This window comes from Natrix helvetica (assembly GCF_964273705.1).
Source record: "Natrix helvetica genome assembly, chromosome: 11".
NCBI classification, from domain to species: Eukaryota; Metazoa; Chordata; class Lepidosauria; order Squamata; family Natricidae; genus Natrix; species Natrix helvetica.
The window spans coordinates 11,173,473-11,201,118 of NC_138562.1; the positions used below are offsets into that span (position 1 = coordinate 11,173,473).

At 43.7% G+C, this 27,646-nt stretch overlaps 1 protein-coding gene and 1 long non-coding RNA gene across 2 annotated transcripts in view; one reads left to right on the forward strand and one right to left on the reverse strand.

Annotated features, from left to right (window-relative positions):
• The window catches only part of POF1B (POF1B actin binding protein), a 53,277-nt gene extending 39,912 nt beyond the window's left edge, over positions 1-13,365 (reverse strand). Inside the window, exon 1 of the mRNA XM_081964125.1 lies at positions 12,809-13,365. Within this exon, the coding sequence (XP_081820251.1) occupies positions 12,809-13,234 (426 nt within the window). The 5' untranslated portion in view covers positions 13,235-13,365. The remainder of the gene's footprint in view (positions 1-12,808) is intronic.
• Positions 13,366-13,392: 27 nt separating this feature from the next.
• On the forward strand, positions 13,393-22,747 carry LOC309397810. The gene is made up of 3 exons (XR_014176315.1): positions 13,393-13,465; positions 14,630-14,799; positions 20,898-22,747. It is a non-coding gene; the product is annotated as an uncharacterized lncRNA (long non-coding RNA).
• The last annotated feature ends 4,899 nt before the right edge of the window (positions 22,748-27,646 follow it).

Sequence of the window (27,646 nt, forward strand, 5' to 3'; positions counted from 1 at the left end):
AAGCATTAACACATGATCGTTTCATCTTTTAATGCCAACTTACTTGGAGCAGTGGATCAAGCACAAATTGCAAACCTGACCTTTCAATCAGCTTTCAAACAGGTTGATTTCTGCAAACCAAAATCTGTAACCTTCCCAGAATCTGGAAGGATGTTACTCCAGGAAAAAGATGGGGAATTACCATATTTTCGGAGTATAGGGCGCACCTTTTCCCCCCTAAAAGAGGGTGAAAATTTGGGTGCGTCTTATACACTGAATGTAGTCCCACCCACCCACTGGCCCCTCCCAGCAATTTACCTCTTTGCAGCAAAGGGGGGGCTTGCCGGTGGTGGTGGAGTGCTTCAATAAGCTATAGCAATTTTACCCACCTCAGAAGGATGGAAGGCTGAGTCAACCTTGAGCCAGTGAGAATCGAACTCCTGGCAATGGGCAGAGTCAGCCTGCCATGCTGCATTCTAATAGCTGTACCACTAGGAAGGAAAATGAAAAAGGGAAGAAGGAAGGAAGGAAAGAAGGAAGGGAGGGAGGAGGGAGGGAGGAAAGAAGGGAGGGAGAGAGAGAGGGAGGGAGGAAGGAAGGAAGAAATAGCAATAGCACGTAAGACTTCTACACCACGGTGCTTTCCATCCCTCTCTAGGCGGTTTACAGAGTCAGCCAATTGCCCCCCAAAATCTGGGTCCTCATTTTACCCACCTCGGAAGGATGGAAGGCTGAGTCAACTTGGAGTGACTCGCGATCGTTTTTCACACTTACAACCGTTGCAGTCTCCTCAAGGTCAATGGGATGAAAATTTTGCCACTTGGCATGCATTTAATAACGGTTGCAAAGTCCCCGAGTCACGTGACCACCATTGGCAACCTTCCCAACTGGCTTCCAACAAGCGAAGTCAACGGGTGGGGGTGGGGGGGAGCCAAGTTCGCTTAAAGACTGCACGGTTCACTTAAACAGCAGCAGCGATTCGCTGAACAGCTGTGATGGAAAAAGTCGTAAAATGGGACAACATTCAACTCAGTAACAGAAATGTTAGGCTCAACGGGGATCCTGCGTCAAGGACCATCCATACAAATTCACGTTAAAGGCAGACTTAGGAATGGAACTCAATATTAACTCAGGACTGATATAAACAAAAAGCAAGAGATGCTGAAACAGGTCACCTGGTTTCCTTTGCTCTCAAACAGACTTTTCTGGTATTTCCAGCTCCACAAGATCAGAAGGGTTTTTGTTCTAAGGCTGTCCAGACATGACCTGGCTGCATAGTTACCAGACCTACTTCGCTCCCTCTGCACAGCTCAGGATGGTCCCTTCTCCACCCCACCCAGTTGAGACAAAGAGCAAGCCAGCAAGTTGTCCTTTGCAGCGGTTCAAGGATCAGGTGATGCCAATGGGTCACTGGTCCCTTTGGAGAGAACAAAGTTCATTGGGAAAGAGCTGAAGAAGCTGGAGCCAATTCTCCAAGCTTCACCGGAAGCACCAATAATAATATCTGTCAAACGCCCACATCCGTCTATCCCAGGTCCTTGGGAAGGACTCGGTAGGTAGGCAAAAATGCCAAATCCTGTCTGAACATCTGGGTGACTGTGCAACAAAGGAGGAGGAGGAGGAAAAAGAGGAAGGGGAGGAGGAGGAAGAAGAGGAGGAGGAAGAGAAAGAAGAGGAAGAAGAAGAGGAGGAGGATAAGGAGAAAGAAGGAGGAAGAAGAGGAGGAGGAAGAGGAGGAAGAGGAGGAGGAAGAAGAGGAAGAGAAGAGGAGGAGGAGGAGGAAGAGAAAGAGGAGGAAGAGGAGGAGGAAGAAGAGGAGGAGGAAGAGGAGGAAGAGTAGTAGTAGTAGTAGCTGCAATCCTATTTGGATGCCTTGGGTGCAATCCCAAAAACAACTGGAGCACCACTTGAACATCATAGACATTGACAAGATCGCCATCAGTCAATTACAGAAGGCAGATTCACTTGCAACAGCTTCTATCCTGCAATGATATATCTGTAACACCATCAAACATCCAGATCTGCCTATCCCAGGTCCTTCGTAAGGACTTGATAGGTAGACCAAAATGTCAAACCCAGTCTGAACATCTGGCTGACTGTGCAATGAATCATCATCATCACCTGGCTATTGAAACTATGTGATCCTGGATGAAACATGTGACAGTGATACCCATTGTCATCGGGGCACTTGGTGCCAAGTCCAAGAATTTTGAAAAGTACATCCAGAAGTTGCAGCTTCCTGCAATAACACCAGCGGAACTGCAAAAAACTGCGGTACTCGGAGCCACATACATATTAAGAAGGTACTTGGTTGATACCTAGGACGCTGGCAGCAACCCATATCAACCGTTAGCACCAGTCAGTGGTATTGGTGATGCATTTTTGAATGTTCCGTTGACGGAGTTTCATGTTTAATGAATAAAGTCAACAACAACAACAACAATGATAATAATGTTTAATGAATAAAGTATAGATAATAATAATAATGGCGAATGCGAGCAAGGGTAGCAATAGTAATGGCCGCCTTGGGTGCAGTCCCAAAACAACTGAAGCTCCACTTGGGCACCCTTGGCATTGACCAATTTGCCATCAGTCAATTGCAGAAGGCACCTTTACTTGGAACTGCTTCCATCCAGCGACGATATCTGTCACACCGTCAAACATCCAGATTTGCCTTCAAGCACTCTTTCACCAAAGGAATAATAGCAAGTTGCATATTCAGGAGATCAGAAGACATGTAACCTCTACTACGTATATACTGGTTTCTCAAACTTGGTAATTTTAAGAGAGGGTGTGAACTTAAAACTCCCCAAATTCCCTAGCCAGGAATTCTGGGCGTCTGAATCCGCACCTCTTAAAGTTGCAAGCTTGTTCTAATATTCTCCTTTCAAGAATGCAAAGCAATCCTAAACTTCAAATCCGAAACAAGAGAAAGTCCTCTACACACTGTCACAGAGGGAACTGGATCTCCAGTAGTTCTCGACTTACAACAGTTCATTTAGGAGCCGCTCGGAGTTACAACAGCACTGAAAAATGTGACGTATTCACACCGATCGTTGTGGCATCCACAAGGTCACGGGATCAAATTTAGCCGCTTGGCATCTGACTCGTATTTATGACGGCTGCAGTGTCCCGGAGACAGGCGATCCTCTTTTGCGAACTTCTAACCAACAAAGTCAATGGGGAAGCCAGATTCACTTAACAACTGCGTTACTAACTTAACAACCGCAATGATTCACTTAACAACTGGGACGAGAAAGGCCGTAAAATAAGGCAAAACTCACTTAACAACTGTCTCACTTGTTATAAAAGCCACAGAAATGTTGGGCTCAATTGTGGTTCTAATTCAAGGACTACTTGTATACCATTTGGGTTTAAAACCCAACTGCCAAATTCTAAAATTGCTCCTCAGTTGTTCTTGTTTTTAAATGGTAAATGTAAAGGTTCCCCCATTCATATGTGCTAGTCGTTCCTGACTCTAGGGGGCGGTGCTCATCTCCGTTTCAAAGCCGAAGAGCCAGCGCTGTCCGAAGATGTCTCCGTGGTCATGTGGCCGGCATGACTACACGCCGAAGGCGCACGGAACGCTGTTCCCTTCCCACCAAAGGTGGTCCCTATTTTTCTACTTGCACTTTTACATGCTTTCGAACTGCTAGGTTGGCAGAAGCTGGGACAAGTAACGGGAGCTCACTCCGTTACGCGGCGCTAGGGATTCGAACTGTCAACCTTTCTGGATGGAAAACTCAGCATCTTAGCCACTGAGCCACCGCATCCCTCTTTTTAAACGCTACCTGCACCCAAAACATTCATGGTTATGTTATTTTTCTTTTCAGTGTCTTTTCAGTGTATTTATTTACTTTATGAAATACAATGTATTGTATATTCCTTAATTTCACTGTTAAAACAGTCTGGTTTGCATATTGCTCTTGGCATTCCCCCCCCCCCCCCGCCAGTATGGCTTTTTATAGTGCAATATTGGTGGTTAGCCTTAGGGCTATACTGTAGCAAAACTCTTGGATTTAACCCCTTAATCAATCAATCAATTAATTCATGTGATCTCTTCAAGTTAATCATTCTTTGGCAGTCTGCCTAACGAAGAAGTGCTGATGCAGAGGAAAGAATTCTGTATTTTTAAGCCAAAGTCTGCATTGAACATTAAAAAGAAAACCCTTTTGAAAAAAACTTAAAAGGATGAAAGGGGGGAAAAAAGATGAAAAATGAAAAGAGCAGAAGACTTGGGGATTCGTTATAAAGGTCGCCATTTTGCTGAAGCTCATCGTCAATCATCAACAACCACTAGATTAACATGCAATTATATAACCAGCAAAAATAAATAATTTCAGTGACTCAGAGCGATGGGTGTAGTAGTGGATACCGAATTTAGCAGTAGGCTTGTTAAAGAAGCCACAACAGAATTAAGGAGAACATTGTGCTCCCATCTGATGAAATAACAGAACCGACAACTCATCCTCTGTATCTTTTGTGTCTGCCCAACCTCACAATTCTATGTATCAGACACTTTTATTTATTTGGACAAGGTAGATTCTACCTTTCTCCGAATTTCATTTCCACGTGGCCCTAACAGGAGAGTCGAGTTCCAGGAAAGCCAATGCAATGCTAGCCAATTTGTGCAAAAGTTGGCTTGAAACACAACATAAAGAAAACTAAGATCATGGCATCCGGCCCTCTCAATTCCTGGCAAATAGATGGGGAAGAAACGGAGGTAGTGACCAATTTTATTTTCCTGAGCTCCAAAATCAACGCAGATGGGGACTGCACCCAAGAAATTAAAGACGCTTGCTCCTGGGGAGGAAAGCTATGGCAAATCTAGACAGCATACTGAAAAGCAGAGACATCACCCTGCCAACAAAAGTGCATAGAGTCAAGGCTCTGGTTTTCCCAGTTGCAATGTACGGCTGTGAAAGTTGGACCATAAGGAAGGCTGAGTGCCAAAGAATGGAGGCCTTTGAACTATGGTGCTGGAGAAGACTCCTGCGAGTCCCTTCGAATGCAAGGCGATCAAACCGGTCAGTCCTAGAGAAGATCAACCCTGACTGCTCTTCAGAAGGCCAGATCCTGAAGAGGAAACTCAAATACGTTGGCCACCTCATGAGAAGGAAGGACTCACTGGAGAAGCGCCTCATGCTGGGAAAGATTGAAGGGAAAAGAAGGGGACGACAGAGAATGAGGTGGCTGGATGGAGTCACCGAAGCAGTCGGTGTGAGCTTAAATGACTCCATAGGATGGTAGAGGACAGGAAGGCCTGGGGGAACATTGTCCATGGGGCAATGGGTCTGACATGACTTTGCAACTAACAACAACAGCCAATTTGTATCAGATCCCCTCCTTCGTTTTATCCAATTTTCCTTTCGGTGGCTGAAATTCTGCACACAACGTTGTACAAGGCAGGTGGAATGTGTTTCTGGGTTGACAGATATAGGATTAGGCGTGGCCTTTTCAACCCCATAAAACTACATTCCTTTGACCAGAGAGAGCAAGAATGTGGAACAATCAATAATCACAAATAATTGACAACGAGATGGCCAGTTTGGAATTCCAGGTATGTGGAAAACAAATTAACATTTGCTGGTATCCAAGGGAAAGGGCCTGCCTCTAAAAAATGTTTAAGTTGTCAGGATCATGTTCATCTTTTAAGGTAATAAAGATGTCTCGGCTGGATCTGAAATTCCTAAATAGAAACAGAAGGCAGGAGGAAGAACCAAACAGAATAGAATAACAGAGTTGGAAGGGACCTTGAAGGTCTTCTAGTCCAACCCCTTGCTTAGGCAGGAAACCCTACACCACTTCAGACAAATGGTTATCCAATCTCTTCTTAAAAACTTCCTGTGTTGGAGCATTTACAACTTCTGGAGGCAAACAGTTCCACTGATTAATTGTTCTAACTGTCAGGAAATTTCTCCTTGGTTCTAGGTTGCTTCTCTCTTTGATTAGTTTCCACCCATTGCTTCTTGTCCTGCCCTCAGGTGCTTTGGGGAACAGCTTGACTCCTTCTTCTTTGTGGCAACCTCTGAGATATTGGAACACTGCTATCATGTCACCCCTGGTCCTTCTCTTCACTAGACTAGCCATGCCCAGTTCCTGCAACCGTTCTTCATATGTTTTAGCCTCCAGTCCCCTAATCATCTCGGTTGCTCTTCTCTGCACTCTTTCTAGACTCTCAACATCTTTTTTACATCTTGGCGACCAAAACTGGATGCAAGATACTTTTCAAAGGAGAAACCAAATCAGGAAATGTTTCTAGCAGTTGTACTTTATCTGAAATGGTTAGCAATTACATTTGAAGCAAGATAAAATAGAAAAGTCACATCCTGAAATGAGCTTCGCCCAGAGGTATCTTAAACATGGGAACTTTAAGACTGGTGGACTTCAACTCCCAGAATTTCCCAGCCAACATGGCTGGCTGTGGAATTCTGGGAGGTGAGTTCAGAAGTCACCTTAGAATAGAACAGAACAGAACAGAATGGAATGGAATGGAATAACAGAGTTGGAAGGGACCTTGGAGGTCTTCTAGTCCAACCCCCTGCTTAGGCAGGAAACCCTACACCACTTCAGACAGATGGTTATCCAAATCCAATCTTTTATATTGCCAAATTTGGAGGTTCCTGGCTTAGTCCAACAACGATGGAGTCCTACCTCGCGTGAAAAGGAAACAGACCGCTAATCTTAAACATTAAACCTGTTTGTTCGCTTGCCTTGTTTTTTACACTTTTTACTCTTTGATAAGTTAACGTGATAGAAACAATGCCACAATGGTAGTGTAATAAAAGAAAAGAAGAACAACGATAAACTGAGAAAAGAGAAAGTCATGAAAAGGAACTACAAGGTCCCTGTAGAAATAATTAATAGTTGAGCCTTTAAAGATATATTAAATTTGTGATCTAGACTGAATAGCAGATGAAAAGCTAAGCTGGCACATGGGCGGGTGGGGAAGTAATATAACCGATGTGGCAACCTCATAACACATGCATGAGAGGTGGAGTTTGCAACCTTTCTTTTATCGTTTTGACAAAAGGCTTTGATCTCGCAGACGCCTCTGCACAGACAAATGTGTTTAATTGGGGCGTGTTACATAGTTTTTGGACTTGCTGGCAGGGAGAGCAGAAAACGGGCTGCAAAACTCTCACTCGGTTTGCTTAGGAGTTAAAATTAGATTATTTCTTTTGCTCTGGCGCTCAAAAGTTGTAAAGCCGAAGGAATGTAACAGGGGTGATAAGAAGAATTAAGGCAACGTCTGTTTTAGTGACAAATTCCAGCTGCAACTCTCAAAAACACAGACCCTCATGCCTTCAGCTACAGTTGAATCCACAGGGGGGGAAAAGTCCTGTTGGGTCAAAAATGTACTGTAGACCACAATGGGCAAAGGACAACTTATGTAGGTTCGTATCACTTGAGATGCCTAAAACAAATGACGTCAGGTCTTAAGGAAGCCCATCAACTTAGCGTAACATTGCAACATAGAATAAAATTGCAATTTTAAACATATTGTCCGCTGCCCAGAATCATGAATTTGAAACGGGAGGCCATACAAATTCAAATCTCTCTATATATAAGTGTGTGTGTGTGTGTGTGTGTGTGTGTGTGTGTGTGTGTTCCAGTATAACTCTGGAACGCCTTGAGCAATTTCAACCAAACCAAAATTTCAGCCAAACAGATGAGTTACTCTTTTGAAACAAATATTGTGGGGGTAAGACATCCCTAACACCCCTCTGTGTGTGTGTGTATTTTGTTACAATACAGCCTGTTATGCCTTCAAATGGCTTCTAGTGTACTGCCGTAAAATGGATTCTACTGTACAGCGCAGTAGAGTTGCCATGGTAACGTACTCCACAAGGGGGTTCCCTCTGGTAAGGGAGAAAATCCAACATTAAAAATTACGTTTGGTCCAGACATTTTCCCCCTATTAATAAATACTAGGACAACGCCGGGTTATCAGCTACTAAACAAATAAATAAAATGTTGCTTATTATCAGCTTTTTCAAATAACTGCTAAAAAAAAGCTTCTGGGATATTGTTGAATAAGTAAGATTGCTGCTCACAACTCCCCTTCCCTCCAATTGCAGAAGATGATAATTAGTCCAACCTTCCATAATTAAACTCTGGTTCTTGAAGCGGGATAGAAAATATGCAACTCTAGCAATTTAAGGGCCAGAGATAAAAACTGAGTCAGCGATTTGATTCTCTATTAAGTTCTGCTCTGTGATGAGTGAACTATCATCAAAGGGTTTGGGAAGGGGAGGAAGACAGAAGTATTTCGGGTTGACAAATATTGTTTGGAAATGATGAGGACCGTCCAAAGAACATACTTGAAATATACAAAAATCAAGTCTTGCAGAATTTCATATCATGGTTGCAAAGGAACACAGAACAGTAGAGGATGGATGGATAGATGGACGGACACATGGACAGACGGACGGATGGATGATGTATGGACAGACAGATGGATGGATAGACAGACAGATGGAGAATGGATGGATGGACAGATGGATGGATAAATGGAGAATGGATGGATGGATGGACAGTCGGATGGATGGATGGATGATAGATGGATAAATGGAGAATGAATGGATGGACAGATGGATGGATGGATGATGGATGAATGGACGGACGGACAGACGGATGGATGATGGATGGATGGACAGGTGGATGGATGGATGGATGGATGGATGGATGGACAGATGGATGATGGACGGACAGATGGATGGATGGATGGGTTGCTAGATAGAGATAAATATATCCTCTCCAGAACTAAGTTTCAAAGAAACTGTCTTGTCCTCTGGCAAGCAACTATAGGTTACATACCTATTTCTCATACATAGATAGTCCTTGACTTACAACAGTTTATACAGTGACTGTTCAAAGTTACAACAGCACTGAAAAAGTGATCTACAACCCTTTTTCATTCATACAACCGTTGTAGCATCTCCAAGGTCACATGATACAAACTCAGAGGCAACTAGCTCATAGTTATGACGGTTGCAGTGTCCCGGGGTCACGGGATTCCCCTTTTGCGACCTTCTGACAAGTCAAGTCCATGGGGAAGCCAGATTCACTTAACAATCAGATGACTAATTTAACAGCTGCATTGATTAACTTAACAACTCGTAAAATGGGGCAAAACTCACTTAACAAATCTCTCACTCGGCCACCTCAATTTTGGGCTCAATTGTGGTCATAAGCCAAGGACTTCCCGTAGAGATAAAATGTTGGTCGTTCTTGACTTACGACAACAATTGAACCCAAAATTCCCATTGAGTAGCAAGGTGGTTGTTGAGTCAATTGTCTCAGACAATCCCAACATTACATAAGAATATCTATAATAGTAGACTACCCTCACCCCCTAATAACCAGAAGAAAATATTACTACTTCTCCTACTAACTGTTTGGAATTTCTTCACTAACTGGTGGAGATTTTTCTCAGAGTTTATAAGGACGGAGGTGCCTCTGCCAGTTGTTTATTTCTGTTCTTTTATGGCTGCCGCCATTTCTCCTCCCATCTTGGGAAAACACAGTTTCGCCTTCATTTCATTCCATGACGCTCGTCCATCGCGTTCAAGGTGTATTGAACGAACACGCCCCCGAACCAGTTCTCTCGCCGCCGCCATCTTGTTTTTTGCTTCTGCGCATAGCCATTTTTATGGCTCTCTGCACATGTGCACGCAGCACGCATCAAGTGCGCATGCCCATGAGCAAACAGGCAGTAGTGACTGCCAGAACCCACCCCTGGCCTATGCAGGCATGAAATGTCCTTCCACATGTCGGGCAGGCGTGCGTGGGCACTAATGTTGCAGCGCTTGCAGCTCTGGCTTTGCGGAGTGCTCACTTCTCTTGTGCTACGGTTGTCCTTCCATCCTCAGATGTCTGGCAGCCTTGGTGGATCAGAGTGCGCCATGTCGATCGGTCTTGTGCCGGGGTTTCCCAGGAGGCGGTGTCGCTATCCAGGGACTTGAAGGAGGCTTTTGACGTGTCCTTGTATCGCCTTCCTTGGTCCCCCATTACGATCGCTTCCCTTGAGACAGCTCACCATAGAGGTGGCCTAACATCCTGGCAACATGGTGTGCCCAGCGTATTTCATTTCATTCCACTCAATGGCTGAATGCCTGTATTTATTCAATCGGGTAGTCATAGAAGCATAGCTAGATGAATCATTATATTTGGCAACCCATATCCGCCCTACTCGGACTCCAGGGCGGGCGAAATGGTTCATTATAGTGGCCACAATCATGCCATCAATTTTTTTACATGCTTCCGTTGGAGAACTACAATATGATTGCCATGCCAGGGTTTGTTCGTTTTTTTAACCCCCACATCTCTACTGGTGAGACTTCAGCCTGTCTGGCTGCACATTCAAGTGTACTATTATAACCTTACTTTCCCATCGCTTGTATTCATTTCAAACCAGCCTACCTCGCAGGGTTGTTCTGGAGGGAAACGGGAGGAGGGAGTACTCTGTACATCTCTTGGGCTTCTTGAATGAAATGCAGGATATAAACCTAATAACCGAATGTTCCCAAAATTTCCCATGAAAAGCAGGACTATAGCAAGCAAGCAAGAAGAAAAGTCTCAACACCCAATCTCTATGCCAGGGGGTCTTCAAATTTGGCAACTTTTAAGACTTGTGGAGTTCAACAGCCAGAATTCCCCAGACAGCCATGGGAATTCTGGGAATAGATGTCCACAAATCTTAAAGTTGCCAATCTTGGAGATTTCTGCTCTATCTGAAAGTCCAACTATACTTTTTGGAATTATTTATATGCACGCAGCTAAGACGACTCTTTTCAAACCAAGCATGCATTTAAGCTCATATAAAAGCAGTTTTATAAAACCTGCCATTTCCAACCATTATTCAAATTCCCGATTTACTTTTGTTCCGATTAGCCGGTTCTTAAACTGGCATAAATCCAGTTCATGATTTCAGTACATTAATAATGAACTGGGTACGTTTTACACTGCAAACTGATGCTAGAGGAGAGAATTCTATGAAAAGATTAAGAAATGTGAAACAATTACAGTCTCTTTCACTCACACATATACGCCTATAATTGTTCTAAACTTGACTGTAAAAAATAGGATTTCTGTAACAAGCGTTGTCAAAGTCTGGAATTCCCTACCTGACTCAGTTGTCTCAACTACAATTTTTCACACTTTCAGTCGCAAATTGACTTCTGTAGATCTCACTTCATGCTTAAGTGGTCACGCCCAAGTGCGCTAACGTATCTATTGTCCCTGTCGTTGTATTTTTATTCTCTTATTCTTGTTCTTGTTTTTGTTTGGCAACTTCCAATAAATAAATATACACACACTGCTTCCTCTCACAACATTGTATCTCCTCTTCAAAAACAACGCCATCCCACCGTCAACAAAATGAAATCACCCTTGTTCTTTTAAAACAAACAAACACATGTAGAAAGGTGTATGTTTTTTTTTTCAATATACAGTATTTGCTTTGCAAGCTTCTGGCCCTTATAACATTGCAACTCATCTGGAAATTAATGTTAGTCAGAATGAATGTAAGTTGGCACATGGTTTCTACACACAATTTATGTTGTCCGTGCAATGAGTCAATCGAGACTAGAATACAGGAGTCCATTGAGATTATAATACAAGGACAATAAACAAAACGAAAATTAAGAAAATTAAATCAACACCGTAGGCCAGGAAGTGCACGTTGGAGGTGTTATTCTATTTTGCACACAGAGAATCAACATCGAATATGGAAAAGGATATTTCTGCTCCAGGTAAAACAAATGCAGTAATTGGACTTTGGAGGATATCAACTTTTAAAGAACTAAGGAAATAGTTAGCCAAAAAGGCCTGTTAAGAGCACTTGCAAAACAAAAAAAAGTTACATGGGTAAACTCCCTTTTATTCTCATTGTTCCTGCCTCCAAATGATCTGCTATCTGAACACTTTCTTAGCACACTCAGCTGTGTTTGCCAAAGGTAATACAGACAAAACCCATAACGCTTGGGAATATTTGCAAGCTGTATCCAGTCCCACGGTTTTGGTGGGAAGCTGGCAGCAGCCTGAAGGCACCTGCCTCTTCGGTTTGGAACCAAGATGCTCAGGGCCCCTAACTTTTGAGGGGAGACCCTTTTGAAGAGAGGATCAAACTCAGTCCAGTGCAAACCTACATCCCTGAAAAATAAGCGGCACCCTGGATGGAGAGCTGTGGCCCAGCCTCTTCCTCCCCTGGGCCCCTATACCCTTGCAAAGGGCAGCAAGCGCATGGGCTCTACGTAAGGTGAGAGACAGGTGCGCTCTTGTCCAGGTGAGAGAAAAGAGGAAGCAGGTCAGTATGGGGAGAGAGATCCAATTGGATCCAGTCCCACAGTTTGGTGGGAGAGGTGGGTGGGGGGACGGCAACCAGAAGCTATTGACCCTTCTACCTGGAAAAAGTAGGGCGCCCTGCCCCTTGCAATCTGCGAACTTGGAGAGGGTAAAGTTTTATCCAGCGCCCACCGCCACACAGCTCCATGCACAAAAAGGGGCACCCTAGATAGATAGGACCCAGCCCCTTCTTCCTGGTGGGCTTTAGACACTTGTAGTGGGTTACTCTCTGCATAACATGCGTTCTCTCCACAGGTAAGGGCTCCCTCCTCCAGGAGAGAACATGGGGGTGCTCTCTCCTCCAGGTGAAAGCATGGGGGGGCTCCCTCTCCTGGGTGAGGGGCTCCCTCTTCCAGGTGAGGAGCTCCCTCCTCCAGGAGAGAACATGGGGATGCTCTCTCCTCCAGGTGAGACCAAGCAGGAACCCAATCGGAGAACCCGGGGGAGGATGGGCTGTGGGGTGGGGGGGAGGTGCCATTACCTGCAAGGGGGGGTCGTTGCTCCAGATCACGTGCTGGTATCCCGGGCTGGCGTCGAAAGGCGAGAGCGCCCGGGGGGAGCAGCCGTTGGGGGCGTCCAGGCGCTGCACCCGCTTCCCGCCGGGGCTGCTGTAGGTGCGGACGCGCTCGTAGACCACGCTGCCGCCGCCGTTGCAGCCCTCCTGCGGCGGGAAGGGGTCGGGGCAGGGCTGGCCCAGCTGCAGGGGCAGCGGGACCGGGCGGCTCTGGCGGGCGCGGGGCAGCGTGGCGGGCAGAGAAGGCGGCGGCTCGAAGCAGGAGCGGGAAGGCGCCGGCGGCGGCGGCACCGGGCAGTAGCCGCGGGGCGGGGACGGGACCGCCGGCTGGGAGCGGGAGCTCCAGGGCGGAGGCAGCGGCGTCGGCTGGACGTGTTGCTGGACGCCGTACATGCTGGCGCTGCGCGGGGCACTGGAGCGGGGCTGGCACTGGCCCGGTGGCTGCGCCGGGCGGAGGTTAGGCAGCCGGACGCCCGCCCTCCCCGCCGGGGCCACGCCCAACGTCGGGCCCCCGAGCTCACCTGCCGCCGCCAAGGAAGCCGCGGCCGGTCGGGGCTTTGCAGCTGCAGCTGTCGGAGAGGCCGGGCGGGGCTGCGAGGCTGCGGGCCACCTCCAAGCAGAGGGGTGTGTGTGTGTGTGCGTGCGCACAACCTTGCAAACTTTTCAAACTTCTGGACTGGGAAAACAGGGCCGACTGGGGAATTCTGGGAGTTGAAGTGCGCGGGGCTTTCAAAGTTGCGGCCAAGGCTGGGCACCTCTGGAAAAAGAAGGTTCAGGCCAGGGCAAGATTCCTGCAAGCACCTCCGCTAAACAGGCAAACTCCGCCAGGAACGGACGGCGGGACAACGAAACTTTGGGAACTCTTGCAACGATGCATAGAACATTAAGAGAGCCAGTTGTCCGGAATGGTACAGGGTCTCCTGCTTGAGCAGGGGGCTGGACTAGAAGACCTCCAAGGTCCCTTCCAGCTCGTTCTGCTCTATTCCATTCTCTATTCTAGTCCCTATTCTATTCTATTCTATTTATTCTATTCTATTTACTCTTCTCTATTCTATTCCCTATTCTATTCTATTCCTATTCATTATTCTATTGTATTCTATTTATTCTATTCTATTCTATCCTATCCTATTCCTATTCATTATTCTATTCTACTCTGTTCCTATTCATTATTCTATTCTATTTATTCTATTCTATTCCTATTCATTATTCTATTCTATTTTATTTACTCTTCTCTATTCTATTCCCTATTCTAGTCTATTCCTATTCATTATTCTATTCTATTCTGTTCCTATTCATTATTCTATTCTATTTATTCTATTCCTATTCATTATTCTATTCTATTTACTCTTCTCTATTCTATTCCCTATTCTAGTCTATTCCTATTCATTATTCTATTCTATTTATTCTATTCTATCCTATTCTATTCCTATTCATTATTCTATTCTATTCTATTCCTATTCATTATTCTATTCTATTCTATTTACTCTTCTCTATTCTATTCCCTATTCTAGTCTATTCCTATTCGTTATTCTATTCTAGTCTATTCCTATTCATTATTTCTATTCTATCCTATTCTATTCTAGAATAGCTTGCTGAGTGGGGAATTCTGGGAGTTGAAGTCCACACATCTTAAAGTTGCCAAGGTTGGAAAATGCTGCGCCATAAGCCTAATGGAGAATTTACGAGACACGCTGAACTCTTGCTGTCTCTTGTGGCATTTTTACTTTTAAAAGTTGTGTTCAGCTGTGACTTTTTTTCTTCTTCTCTTTTTCCTGCCTATCTCTCAAGGTCCTGGATTAATCCGTTTGTGGAAGCCTCCTGTCATTTCTTTTAAAGGCAGAACCTCACAAGCTGGTGCAGGTGCCAACACAGCTGCTGTGAAGAGTGTCGCCAGGGGAGAAAAAATATTACTTCCATGAGTAATTCGGTCTTCAGGCTGTTTGGAATCGAAGTTGAACGTAACTAAGTTATTTGATTTTTTTTTAAAAAACCCACTTCACACACTTCCTTTTCTTGATCACACTGCCATTCCGACTCAAGGTGTGTGTATGGTGGGTGGGTGGGGCTCTTTCACTGCCTTAAAATTGGGCACTCTTGGTTGGGCACTCTTCACGTTCACGTTGAAGTCCCTTCCCCTCCCATAAAAAAACTGGCTGCATTTTGGGGTGCCCAGTTGCTGCAGTGAGTCCAGAGATTATAGACTTTATACAATGGTAGAATCTAATTAGTTGCTTATTTATTTGAATCTCACCTTTATTGTTTTTACAAATAACTCAAGGTGGCGGACATATCCAATACACAACTCCTCCTAATTTCTTAACAACAACAACAACATTGTGAAATAGGTTGGGCTGAAAAAACCCAAGGTTACCCAGCTGGTTTTCATGGCTAAGATGGAACTAGAACTCAAGGTCTCCTGGTGATTGGCCCCAAATTACTCACTGGCTTTCATGCCTAAGGATTGGACACAGGGGTGGGTTCTTTGCAGGCATTACTACCGGTTCGGCGCCTGAAAAATCTTGCACGCAAAATTTTGCAAATGGTTATCGTAATTTAATGACTGCTTGCATTGCATATATCCTTGAATGGATCCTTGGAGCCTTTCCAGAGCCCTCTTACAAATAACCACCAAGGTGCAATTTAACTGTGTCCCCCCCAAAAAAGAAAAGGTAAACGCTTTAATCCACAGGGATTAATGCTGGAATATTTGGTTCTGCAGTGGTGAACCAATTTAAATGAAATGGTCTGAAGCCCAAAGACTGCAAGGAAATCTCCAGAGCCCTGTTAAAATTTGCCACTGATTCATAATTTAAGATGAGACAAAAGAGAAACACGATTATACATATAGGGAGTAGCCCTATTGTGTTTAATTAATTGCCGAAATACAATTGGAATAAGACAAGCTCTACTTTTGTTTGTTTGCCCTAGCCGCAGGAATGTCTTCATTGTCTGTCCTATATTTATATTTATACTAGCTGTTGTCTGGGTATTTATTTATAGGGGGGAAATGTCCAGACCAAGCATAATGTCTAATGTTGGATTTTCCCCCTTACCAGAGGGAGCCCCCTTGCGGAGTACTGTGAAGCTGTTACCATGGCAACTCCACTGCGCTGTGCAGTAGAAGCCATTTTACCGCAATATAATAGAAGCCATTTGAAGGCACAACAGGATGTATCTTAACAGAACACACACCCTGAAAGGTGTTAGGGGTATCTTACCCCCGCAATATTTGTACACACCCAGCCGTATAGATAGATAGATGATAGATAGATAGATAGATAGATAGATAGATAGATAGATAGATGGATGATAGATGGATGATAGATAGATGATGATAGATACATAGATAGATAGATGATAGATAGATAGATAGAAAGATAGATGATAGATAGATAGATAGATAGATAGATAGATAGATAGATAGATAGATGATAGATAGATGATAGATAGATGATGATGATAGATAGATAGATAGATAGATAGATAGATAGATAGATAGATAGATAGATAGATAGATGATAGATAGATGATAGATAGATATTTGTCCTATATTGTTTATCATAACCACCGGAATTCCTGGCTTTTTGGTTGGAAATTCCAGCCACACATACATATAATTTACAGATATTTCCTTGAATTACAAGTTTCTTTAACTCAAAGTTACAATGGCACTAAGAAAATGTGACTTCTGACCCTTTTTCACACTTAACAACTATTGCAGCATTCCCATGGTCATGTGATCAAAATTGAGACGCTTGGCAACTGACTCGTATTTATGACGGTCGCCGTGTCCCAGGGTCACGTCATGTGATCTCCTTTTGCAACCTTCTGACAAGCAAAGCCAATGGGGAAGCCAGACTCCCTTAATTTAACAACTGCGGTGATTCACTTAACAACTGTGGCATGAAAGGTCGTAAAACGGGACAAAATTCAAATGTTTCACTTAGCAACAGAAATGTTGGGCTCGGTTGTGGTCGTACATCGAGGATTACCTTTATATGGTGGCCCATCTTATCAAGGGCACTCTAGGCAGCGAACAGGGATCAAAACCTATCACAGATGTAAAGAACTATTCAAAGCAATTAAGATAAAAACCAAATGAAAGCTCCTGTTTTGTTTTGTTTTTAAATGCCTTGGCTCATGTTTTGGGTGCCATGTTCGGTGGGAAACTAGATTAAAAGTGAGATAGTATCGTGAGTGAATGTGTGAGTGGCAGAACAGAATTAAAATTCACTAGACGATAATGGAAGACTTTTTAACAGCCAAGAATTCATTTACTTAGAGATAGTACCACCTCACAGATATAGGTAATCCTTAACTTACAACTGTTTGCTGGCCATTCAAGGTTACAACAGCTGTCAGGGTTTCCAAGTAATACCCCCCAACGAAAGAAGACTCCGAGGCTTGAAGTTCCTCAAAGTTCCACTTTATTAGAGATGTCATATTGGCACATCTGGGAAAAACTCGAATTTGAAAGTTTCCAGGTTTCCCCCAGACCCAAATGAAAGTCCAAGCCCCTGCCCAGCACCCACATATCCATCCCATGGTCCAATCAAAGCACCGTCCCAACTGGAGATGCCTCCCAGTCACGCCACTCCAGGCACAGGGCAGGATGTCCTTGACTCTCGAAGAAAGGAATGGTATTATGACTATATATCTCCCCAGCTCCATACAATCCCTCCTCCCAGTTTCCCAAAGATTAAACGGGGCAGGCCTGAAGATCTAACGCCCAAGATGATTTCCAGCCCTGAACAACAGCATTGAAAAGTAATTATGACCCTTTTTCACACCTACGACCGTTGCAGCATCCCCATGGCGAGTCATATTTATGACGGATGCAGCGTCCCGGAGTATATGCGATCCCCTGTTGCGAACTTCTGACGAGCAAAAACGGGGAAGCCAGCTTCACGTAACAACGGTGTTGCTAACTGAACGACTGCAGTGATTGGCTTAACCAATGTGGCCCGAAAGGCCGTAAAATGGGGCAAAACCCGTGTGACAAATGTCTCCCTTAGCAACAGAAATGTTGGGCTCCATTGTACGTCGTAAGTCAAAGTCATCGTGGACAATCAGAACCTTAAGCTAGAGGAAGGCAGATCCCAGCTGGATGTTAGGCAACGCTTTGTAATAGTCGTATTTCAACAATGGAATGAAACGTTGAAGGGAGTTGTGAACACCTTTTTGGTATGTCAGGTGAAAGCTGATATCTATCTCTTACGGAGCTTCTCATTTGGATTCCTTTGCTGAACAAGGGTTGGACTTCCTGATGAAGGGTATAAATCATGCAAGTGATCAATTAAGGATCGTTGCCCAAATGTACATGCCTGAATGTTAAAGTCATACTCTCGGACTTACAAGGAGTTGTATATATATATATATATATTGCTCCATCTGGCCTACTTGTAGTTGGCATCAATCGCTTCCCCAGGTGAGCAGGTGAGGATTTGGCACCGTCTTCATACAAAGCAAAGTCTTTAACCCTTGTGCTGTGACCTCTCCTTCATCTTGAGAACATCAGTAGTGCTAATCTAATCTAATCTCACGGTCGCAGCCTTGCCTAAAAGGCATTAAGAGTTGTTAATTTTGCAAAGCTTCTCCAGTAACATTATACTGCTTACTAGGGCACACAAAACCTTTGCCAGACCAATCCTCGAATACAGCTCATCTGCCTGGAATCCACACTGTATATCGGACATTAATACAACTGAGCAGGTCCAGGGGTATTTCACGAGAAGAGTCCTCCACTCCTCTACTCACAATAGAATCCCTTACGCCACCAGGCTCGAAATTTTGGGCTTGGACAACTTAGAACTATGCCGCTTATGGTCTGACTTAAGCATAGCACACAAAATTGTCTGCTACAACCTCCTACCTGTCAACAACTTCTTCAGCTTCAACCACAATAATACGCGGGCAAACAATCGATACAAACTCAAGGTAAACCGCTCCAAACTCAATTGCAGAAAATACGACTTCAGCAACAGAGTGGTCAATGCCTGGAATGCTCTCCATTACTACAGCCTCAAACCCTCACAGCTTCAACCTTAAACTGTCTCCTGTGGATCTCACCCTATTCCTAAGAGCTCCATAAAGGGGGCATGCATAAACGCACCAGTGTGCCTACCGTCCTTGTCCTACTGTCCCCATTAATTTGTACTCATTTCCTTCGTTCACGTCCACGTTTATACTTATACCTGTCATCTTGTACATGTTTGACAAACAAAATAACTAAACTAAATAAATAAATAATCTAACCTAAAGGAAGGAATCTAATCTGGTTTAATGAATTTAATCTAATCTAGTCTAACCAAGAGAAGGACCAGGGGAGACATGATGGCAGTGTTCCAATATTTGAGGGGCGGCCACAAAGAAGAGGGAGTCAAGCTATCCTCCAAAGCACCCGAAGGCAAGACAAGAAGCAAGGGATGGAATCTAATCAAGGAGAGAAGCAACCTAGAAATAAGGAGGAAATTCCTAACAGTGAGGGCAATTGACCAGTGGAACAGCTTGCCTTCAGAAGTTGTGGCTGCTATATCACTCACTGGAGGCTTTTAAGAAGAGACTCGACAACCATTTGTCTGAAATGGTATTGAACAGGGGGTTGGATTAAAAGACCTCCATGGTCTCTTGCAAATCTGTTATTCTGTATTAAAAGTAATAAGATATCTCCTTGAATCCACAACAAATCTATTATATATTCAAAGTGTTCAAGATATTAACTTGTATCCTTTGGTTCCTCTTTTGTGCGTTTATTTATAACTAGCTGATAACCTGGCGTAGCCTGGGTATGTACTGTATTTATCCCAATCCTGTATTAGAGGGAGCCCCCGTGTGGTGTACTGCGAAGCTGTTGCCATGGCAACCCCACTGTGCTGTACAGTAGAAGCCATTTTAAGGCACAACAGGCTGTACCTTAACAGAACGTGAATCCAAATGCACATTGTCACAGTCAAAAGTACTGTGACTTGACACTATAGATATAATTCAGTCCTTTTCATTTCAGCGGCCCAGGCGTTCCAGACTTATGCTGGAACACACACACATGGACACGCACTCCGAGGGGTGTTAGAGGTGTCTTAATCCCACTGTATTTTTTTCCAGAGAGTAAGTTTGGTTGAAATTGCTTGAGGAATTCCAGAGTTATGCTGAAACACTCACGCACACACAGCCATTTTTATATACCCGTATTTTTCAGAGTATAAGACACACTTTTTTCCTCAAAAAAGAGGCTGAAAATCCTCCTGAACTTATTCAACTTATTTTTAATACATGACTCAAACCAAACCAAAATTTGGTGTGCCTATAGGTGTATTGGTTAAATTATGAAGCACAGATTTTGGTTTTACCAAGCTGCGTAAACAGGGCTGATCGTGAATTGATTTAAATGAAGTCACTCCTGCACTCAAGCCATACATTTTTTAACCATGACTTACTGGAGATGCCACCGTTTGCTGTTTTCACAGAGCATGCTAAACCCATAAACAAATGAACCATGTTATGACTCCCAGTGATGTGAGAATTATTAAGGCTTTCTTTGAATCGCAGAACAGACACTCAAAGGAATGGAAGTGACCTCAGAGGTCTTCTAGTCCAACCCCTGCTCAAGGGAGGAGCCTTTTGCCATCCCTGTCAAATCGAGTCTATTTTTGAAGACCTCCAGTGAGGGAGTACTCAGAACTCCAGAAAGCAAGCTATTCCATTGATTATTTGTTCTCACAGACAGGAAATTTCTCCTTATTCTAGGTTGGGTCACTCTTTTATAATCTTCCACCCATTTCTTCTTGTCCTGCCCTCTTGGTGCTTTGGAGAACATCTCTCGTTTGTGACAGCCTCTCAAGTACTAGAAGACAATTATCATGCCTCCTCAATCCTATTCTTCAATAAACTAGACAGATCTACCTCCCTCCTTTGTGTCTATGTACATCACCCAAAATTATTTAAGACAACAGGCATTCAACAAAAACTAAATCCAAGCAAAACTATGGCAGTTGATAAGTAGCTCAAAACTTGGAATTTATGTATAACTTACAATTTCTCTCTTTATTTTCTATTTTAGATTCACATCTAGAATACTGCAGCCAATTTTGGTCACCACACTTTAAAAAGGAAGATCTAGAAAAGGTGCAGAGAAGAGCAACCAAGATGATTAGGAGGCTGGAATATACGATGAACAGTTACAGGAACTGGGCATGGCTAGTCTAGTGAAGAGAAGGACCAGGGGAGACAGGATAGCAATCTTCCAATACGTGAGGAGCTGTCACAGAGAAGAGGGGGAAATCCTATTTTTCAACGCACCGAAGGCCAGATAAGGAACAATGGATGGAAACCGATCAAGGAGAATGTCAACCTGGAAATAGGAAGAAATGTTTTGACAGAGCAATCAACCCATGGAACAGAAGAAGCTGACTACGGAAGTTGTGGGAGCTTCATCGCCAGAGGTTTTGAGGAAGAGATTGGACTGCCATTTGTCAGACATGGTGTACGGTCTCCTGCTCGGGTGCGGGGTTGGACTAGATGACCCACAAGATCCCTTCCAACTCCTGTTAATCTAATCTGAGATTGTGCCCTTCGTGCTAGCCAAGAAAATGCTCGACAGTGGCCTTAGCCAAAGCGTAACAGAACAATATGGCATTCCCAAAAGGCGTTGAATTAAATAGATGTTGAATTAGCAATGTGATTTGGCCTATCAGAGGTGTTCCTCCTTCAAAATCGTTCTTTTATGACAGTGAGGAGATACCTGACTGGCGTGGTTGACATGTATCATTGTAGGTTTCCAATGTATCAGAAGAACTGTCTGGCTGTTGAAGAATGAAATTCCTTTCAAAACAAGGTTTGACAACTGTCTTGTCCCTACCCACAAATGCAAGAGAAAGGCATTTTTTAAAAAAAATGCTTGATGGAGCAAGAGAGGATAAACTGGCCAGGGTGACAAGCTCAAGAGATTCATTCCCCAAAGTTGCTTTTTGACCTCACCACCTGTGAATTGTGATCTACCATTCAGCCGTGCAAAAGGCTGGAGCAAATAGTTTCTCTTTAAAGAAACACAGAGATAAATTAATAAAAAATTTAAAAAGGGGGAGAAAGAAAGAAAAAGGATGGGTTTATCAAATGCATAGAATTCCAACTTTCAGTTGATAGCTTACTCGATTGCAGCTCTCAGGAATTCAGTTTTGAAGAAAGTGCTGCTGTGGCCCGCCAGCGGCCAGCAGAGTTGGCAGCATATTCAGACAGTGAGGAGGTTGGGAAGGAACAAGGGCCAGTCCTGGAGTCTGGGGAAGGCTCTGAGGAGGGCTCTGTGTCAGAGGCAGAGAGGGGGCCAGGGCCGTCTGACAGTTATCAGCTGCCTTCAGAGTCAGACATCAGTGAGGCAGACGAACAACTGGAGCCTGTTCCCAGTGTGCGCATGCACAGAGTTGCCAGACGAAGGGAACAGATAAAGAGCAGGGGTCGACTTGGGAGGAAGGCCACAGGTGGACGATGAATGTCCCCTCCCAGAGGAAATAAAAGAGGAGCGAAAGGGGAGTGGAGTTTGCAGGAGGCAATTAGTTAGCTTAATTGGTTCGTGACCAGGGGTGGGTTCCGGCAATTAAAATTGTTCTGTACATGCGCAGAACCCAAAAACAAGATGGCAGCGCCTATGGCGCCACCCGGAGAACCGGTTGTGAAGTCGTGTCCGACCCTTTGCGGCCCCATGGACAATGTTCCTCCAGGCCTTCCTGTCCTCTACCATCCTCTGGAGTCCATTTAAGCTCTCACCGACTGCTTTGGTGACTCCATCCAGCCACCTCATTCTCTGCCATCCCCTTCTTCTTTTGCCCTCAGTCTTTCCCAGCATGAGGCTCTTCTCCAGGGAGTCCTTCCTTGTCATTAGAGTTCTCCATGGGGTTTTCATGGCAAAAATACAGGTGTGGGTTGCCATTTCTTTCTCCAGTGGATCACGTTTTGTCAGATCTCTCTGCTAGGACCTTTCTGTCTTGGGTGGCCCTGCAAGGCATATCTCATAGCTTCATTGGACTACCTAAGCCATGACAAGGCAGTAATCCACGAAGGGGTACATTTTCTTAATCAATTAATAAAATAAATATCATCTGATCAAAGCTAATTGTCATTGTTTCAGGAAATCATGGTTAAACAAGCCACAGCTTAACACGATACCCGGCATAAGGGAACTTAGTACGTGCTTCCGCCAAAAAGAGGTAACACCGGTAGCATCCCAGCTGAGAGAACCAGAGGCTAGCTTCACATTCCCTCTTATTAACCATCATTGCTTAATGCCCCAAACCCGACAAGGGATCCAAAGAGTTCATTCTAGAATTCGCATACCCCACAATTTTTAGGCAGCTACCTTACGTTCTCAGCCAGCGCTCAAGAGCTGCAGGACTCCTGAAGAAATAATTGTATAATTGGGAGTCAAACTGGTTCCACAGAAAATCCACCCACCCGGTATCAAAGAAAACTATGCGCCCTCACCATAGGGAGAATATTTAGACAGGCCTACACCTACTGTATAAAGAACGTGTGTTGATTTCGGTCTCGTAAAATAAATTGCCTTAAATCCCCAGATGATAGGGTACTTAGACAGCAATGAGAAGCAGGCCTAATTGGCTTTTCAACCATCATAATGGGTAGTCATCATCTTGACAAGGCTACTGCTACTGCGTCTACCCCGGGATGCCCATCAAAAGCAATTTCATCATCTTCTCCAGGAAGTTTTCAAAGGATGGGCTGGGTTTTGTTGGTTTTGCACAGGTGCCTCTACCTGTTTGCTTGGCAGAGAGAGGTGTGTGCAATTTGGGAGAGGAAGCGGTGTGCTCCCCAGGCCCAGAGGCCAAGCAGCTAGTGGTGGGAGTGGGAGGACTGGAAAAGCATAGGGCCTGTATTCATATAGTTGGTCTGGGTTGGGCTCAGCACCGCATGCAGTTTAGGACTTGTCGTTGTGTGTTAACCAGGTTGTCACATCTTTCAAAACTAGCACTCAGTGTGATGCGTTAAACCAAAGAGCAAGAACCTGTTTATTCTGTATTATTAGTTTTGGGGTTGGAGAAGACTCTTGAGAATAGCATAGAGAACCAAGAAAACAAATCAATTGACTCGTTGAATAAGTCAACCCAAAGTCTTCACTCAAAACTCTTGAGAATAGCATGGACAACCAAGAAAATAAACCAATGGACTCATTGAATAAGCCAACCCAAAGTCTTCACTCAAGGCTCTTGAGAATAGCATGGACAACCAAGAAAACAAACCAATGGACTCGCTGAATAAGTCAACCCAAAGTCTTCACTCAAGGCATACATGACCAGACTCATGCTATCCTCCTTCAGATACATTATGTAAAGACATAGTTCCTTGGAGAAACCTGTAAAGCTAAGTGGATAAGTGGAAGGAAAGAGAAGAAAAGGGCAACCAGCATCAGGGTGTCTGAACTCAATTACCGTTAGTAAGGAGTGCACTGTTGGAAGATCTAAAGAACCTCGTTGGGATATGTCATTCTGGAAAAGATCTATCTGCAGTTGCGAAGAGTCAACACATCGTAGCATATAATCAGTCAACCAGTCAGTCAATCACACTTTCAAGTACGGGAAGTCCACGATTTACAGATATTCATTTAGTGACAGTTCAAAGTTACAGTGGCACTGAAAAAAGTGACTTATGACCATTTTTTACACTTACGACCATTTGCACACTTATGAATAGGGGGTATGCAGCAGCTCTGACCAGTTCTAGAGAACCGGTAGCGGAAATTTTGAGTACTTAGGAGAACCAGTAAATACCACCTCTGACTGGCTCCGTCCCCATCTATTCTCTGCCTCCCGAGTCCCAGCTGATCGGGAGGGAATGGGGCTTTTGCAGTATCCTTCTGTCACTAACTTAACAACTGCAGTGATTCACTTAACAACGGTGGGTCATAAAACGGGGCAAAACTCACATAACAAATGTCTCACTTACCCAACATACATTTTTTGCTCAATTGTGGTCGTAACTTGAGGACTATGTGTAGTAATACCCTGGTCTCCCATACATTTGTTTCATGACATTGATGTCTTTGCAATATCTTTAAAATAATGTTGGGTAAGATTTGCAATCACAGAGTTGTGTGATTAGGTTTATTTTATATTAGTATATTTCCTTAAGTATAAAATGTTGCCAAGCTCAACATTTTTTTTTGCACACACACAAACTTGAACATACAGAGCCATTACAAATTGCATTTCATGAATGGTCTTCTGGGGACTTAGTTCTGTCAGTGAGATCAATTTTGGGCTATGATCCCTCTGCATCATCTTGTCTTTGTGTTGAAAAGACAACATTTGCGACAATAGTAATTATATTATTGCTGTGCAAATTATATTATCCTCCTCTTAAAACAAAGCTAGCATTTCAATCACAAGCGTAGTTATCCTTTCCGCCTTTGTCTTTTAGTTCGCACTGTAATAATTGAATTTTAAAAATAACATGATGTCGAGAAAGTAAATGAACCAAAAATAATAATCATTTGATATAAAAGCAACATAGCAGAAAATAGGCAAAAACGAGTGCGAGGGGTGGGGGGAAGAGAGAATGACCACTTACTGCAAATAAAATACGGCGCAGGATAATATAATTGGGAAATTCCAATTTAATTTTGCACTTGAAATCTTTTAGCGCCAAATGAAATGGCCTTTCCCTGCTTCTGATTTTCAGCAATAATAAAAATGTATAGATTAGCACTTGGTTATTGATGGCCTCGAAAAAGACACCAGGATGCCACGATGTGTCCACCTTTGCAAAAACCAGAATCATCCAAACACAGACGTTTTCCCCTGTGAACCGCTATGGAAGCTGAGATCCGAATAATGTGCAAATCCAGAAAAATGATTGGAAATAATCACAGAGAACAGACTTTGAAGAAGCCGGATATAAAAAGAGTATTGCAACTCTTGAAGTTGGATTTTGGACAGCATTCCTGAGAATACTATAGAGCAGGACTTCAACTCCCAGAATTTCTCAGCCAGCCATTTTTAAGACATGTGGGAGTTGAAGAACACAAAATTTAAAGTTGCCAAGATTGGAAGCTCATGCTATAGAGAAAGAAGAAAGCAAACAAAAAAGCCAATGCAATCCTAAATTGCATTAACAGAGAGATACAATCAAGATCAAGGGAGGTACTAATACCACTCTATAAAGCCTTAGTAAAACCACACCTAGAGTACTGCATCCAGTTTTGGTCACCACGCTATAAAAAAAGATGTTGAGACTGTAGAAAGAGTGCAGAGAAGAGCAACCAAGATGATTAGGGAACTGGACACTAAAATATACAATGAACGGTTGTAGGAACTGGGCATGGCTAGTCTAGGGAAGAGAAGGACCAGGGGAGACAGGAGAGCAGCCTTCCAATATTTGAGGGGCTGCCACAGAGAGGAACGGGTCAAACTATTTTCCAAAGCACCCGAAGGCCAGACAAGGGCTAATGGATGAAAATTGAACAAGGAGAGATTCAACCTGGAAATGAGGAATTTTTCTGACAGTGAAAACAATCAGCCAATGGAACAGAGGTTGCCTTCTGAAGTTGTGTGAGCTTCATCACTGGAAGCTTTCAAGAAAAGACTGGACTGCCATCTGTCAGAAATGGTGTAGGCAAGATCTCCTGGTTTGGGGGGGGGGTTGGAGTAGATTATCTACAAGGTCCCTTCCAACAGTGGTAATCTGTAATCTAAAACAAACAAAAGGATCATTGACCTTCTGAAGTCTCACTTGAGGTATACATGACCAGGTTCAGATTTACAGAACTTTTGAACGCTTGATGTAAAGACTCGGCTTCTTTGAGAAATTCATCATGCTGAAAAAAATGGAAGGAAAGACAATGATAAGTAACCAAGTTGTTGGACAGGTACAAGAATCCCAGATTACAGCAGGGATAGGTGCAAAATTGGAAGCTTTCAAGAGCATCCTAAATATTTTTGTTGTTGATCATCATAGATATCCTATTTATGGAGCCGCTAAAAGTTGACGTAACCTTGAAGGCACCTTAGCAGACAACCAATCAATAATTATATATATATATATATATATATATATAAAAGTCTTTGGTAATGCAATATTGGTAATGCAACATTTCACTCTGATGAAACCAAGGCAGACCTGAACTTCACATGCAAAGCAAATTGTCTTCTTCTCCCTTGAATCACTCCTTGATTTATCCATCCCCTTTTTTCACTTCCTGCTCCTGCCTGTTGATCAGGAATGGAGGAAATATCCAATGACCTCATCATCCAATTCTTTGACAACGCGGAACAATTCACCTTGTTCCCACAACGAGAGGAGAATTTGATTCTGTTTGGGACCGTCGCCCAAAGTCAAGAACAAAGGAGCCACCTTGTTCATTGATTAAAATCCTCTGTATCCAAATTCTTCTAGCTCATGTGCTAAGGAATGTCTGTTAACTTCTCATACTCTTTTAGCTTCAAGTGACCATTATTATTATTATTATTATTATTATTATTATTATTATTATTATTACTACTACTACTACTACTACTACTACTACTACTATTATTCGCATAGGGCATTGTTACATCAGTTACATTACAATACAATTATAGAGTAGTAGTTTGGCTACCTGTTTACAAGCTCTGTCAAGTACACCTCTGCACATTTCCCAAGGTGCACCACAGGAGGGGAGCTGGCTTTGCACCAGTGAGAAAGCTGAGTGGCTCTTCCCGCAGTGCCCCCTGCCTTCCCATAGCTGCCCCACAAGCGGGCACCACAACCGGATAGGTTCAGAGCCATCAGGAATGTGACTGCCTGCACAGAGCACCAGCTCGTCTC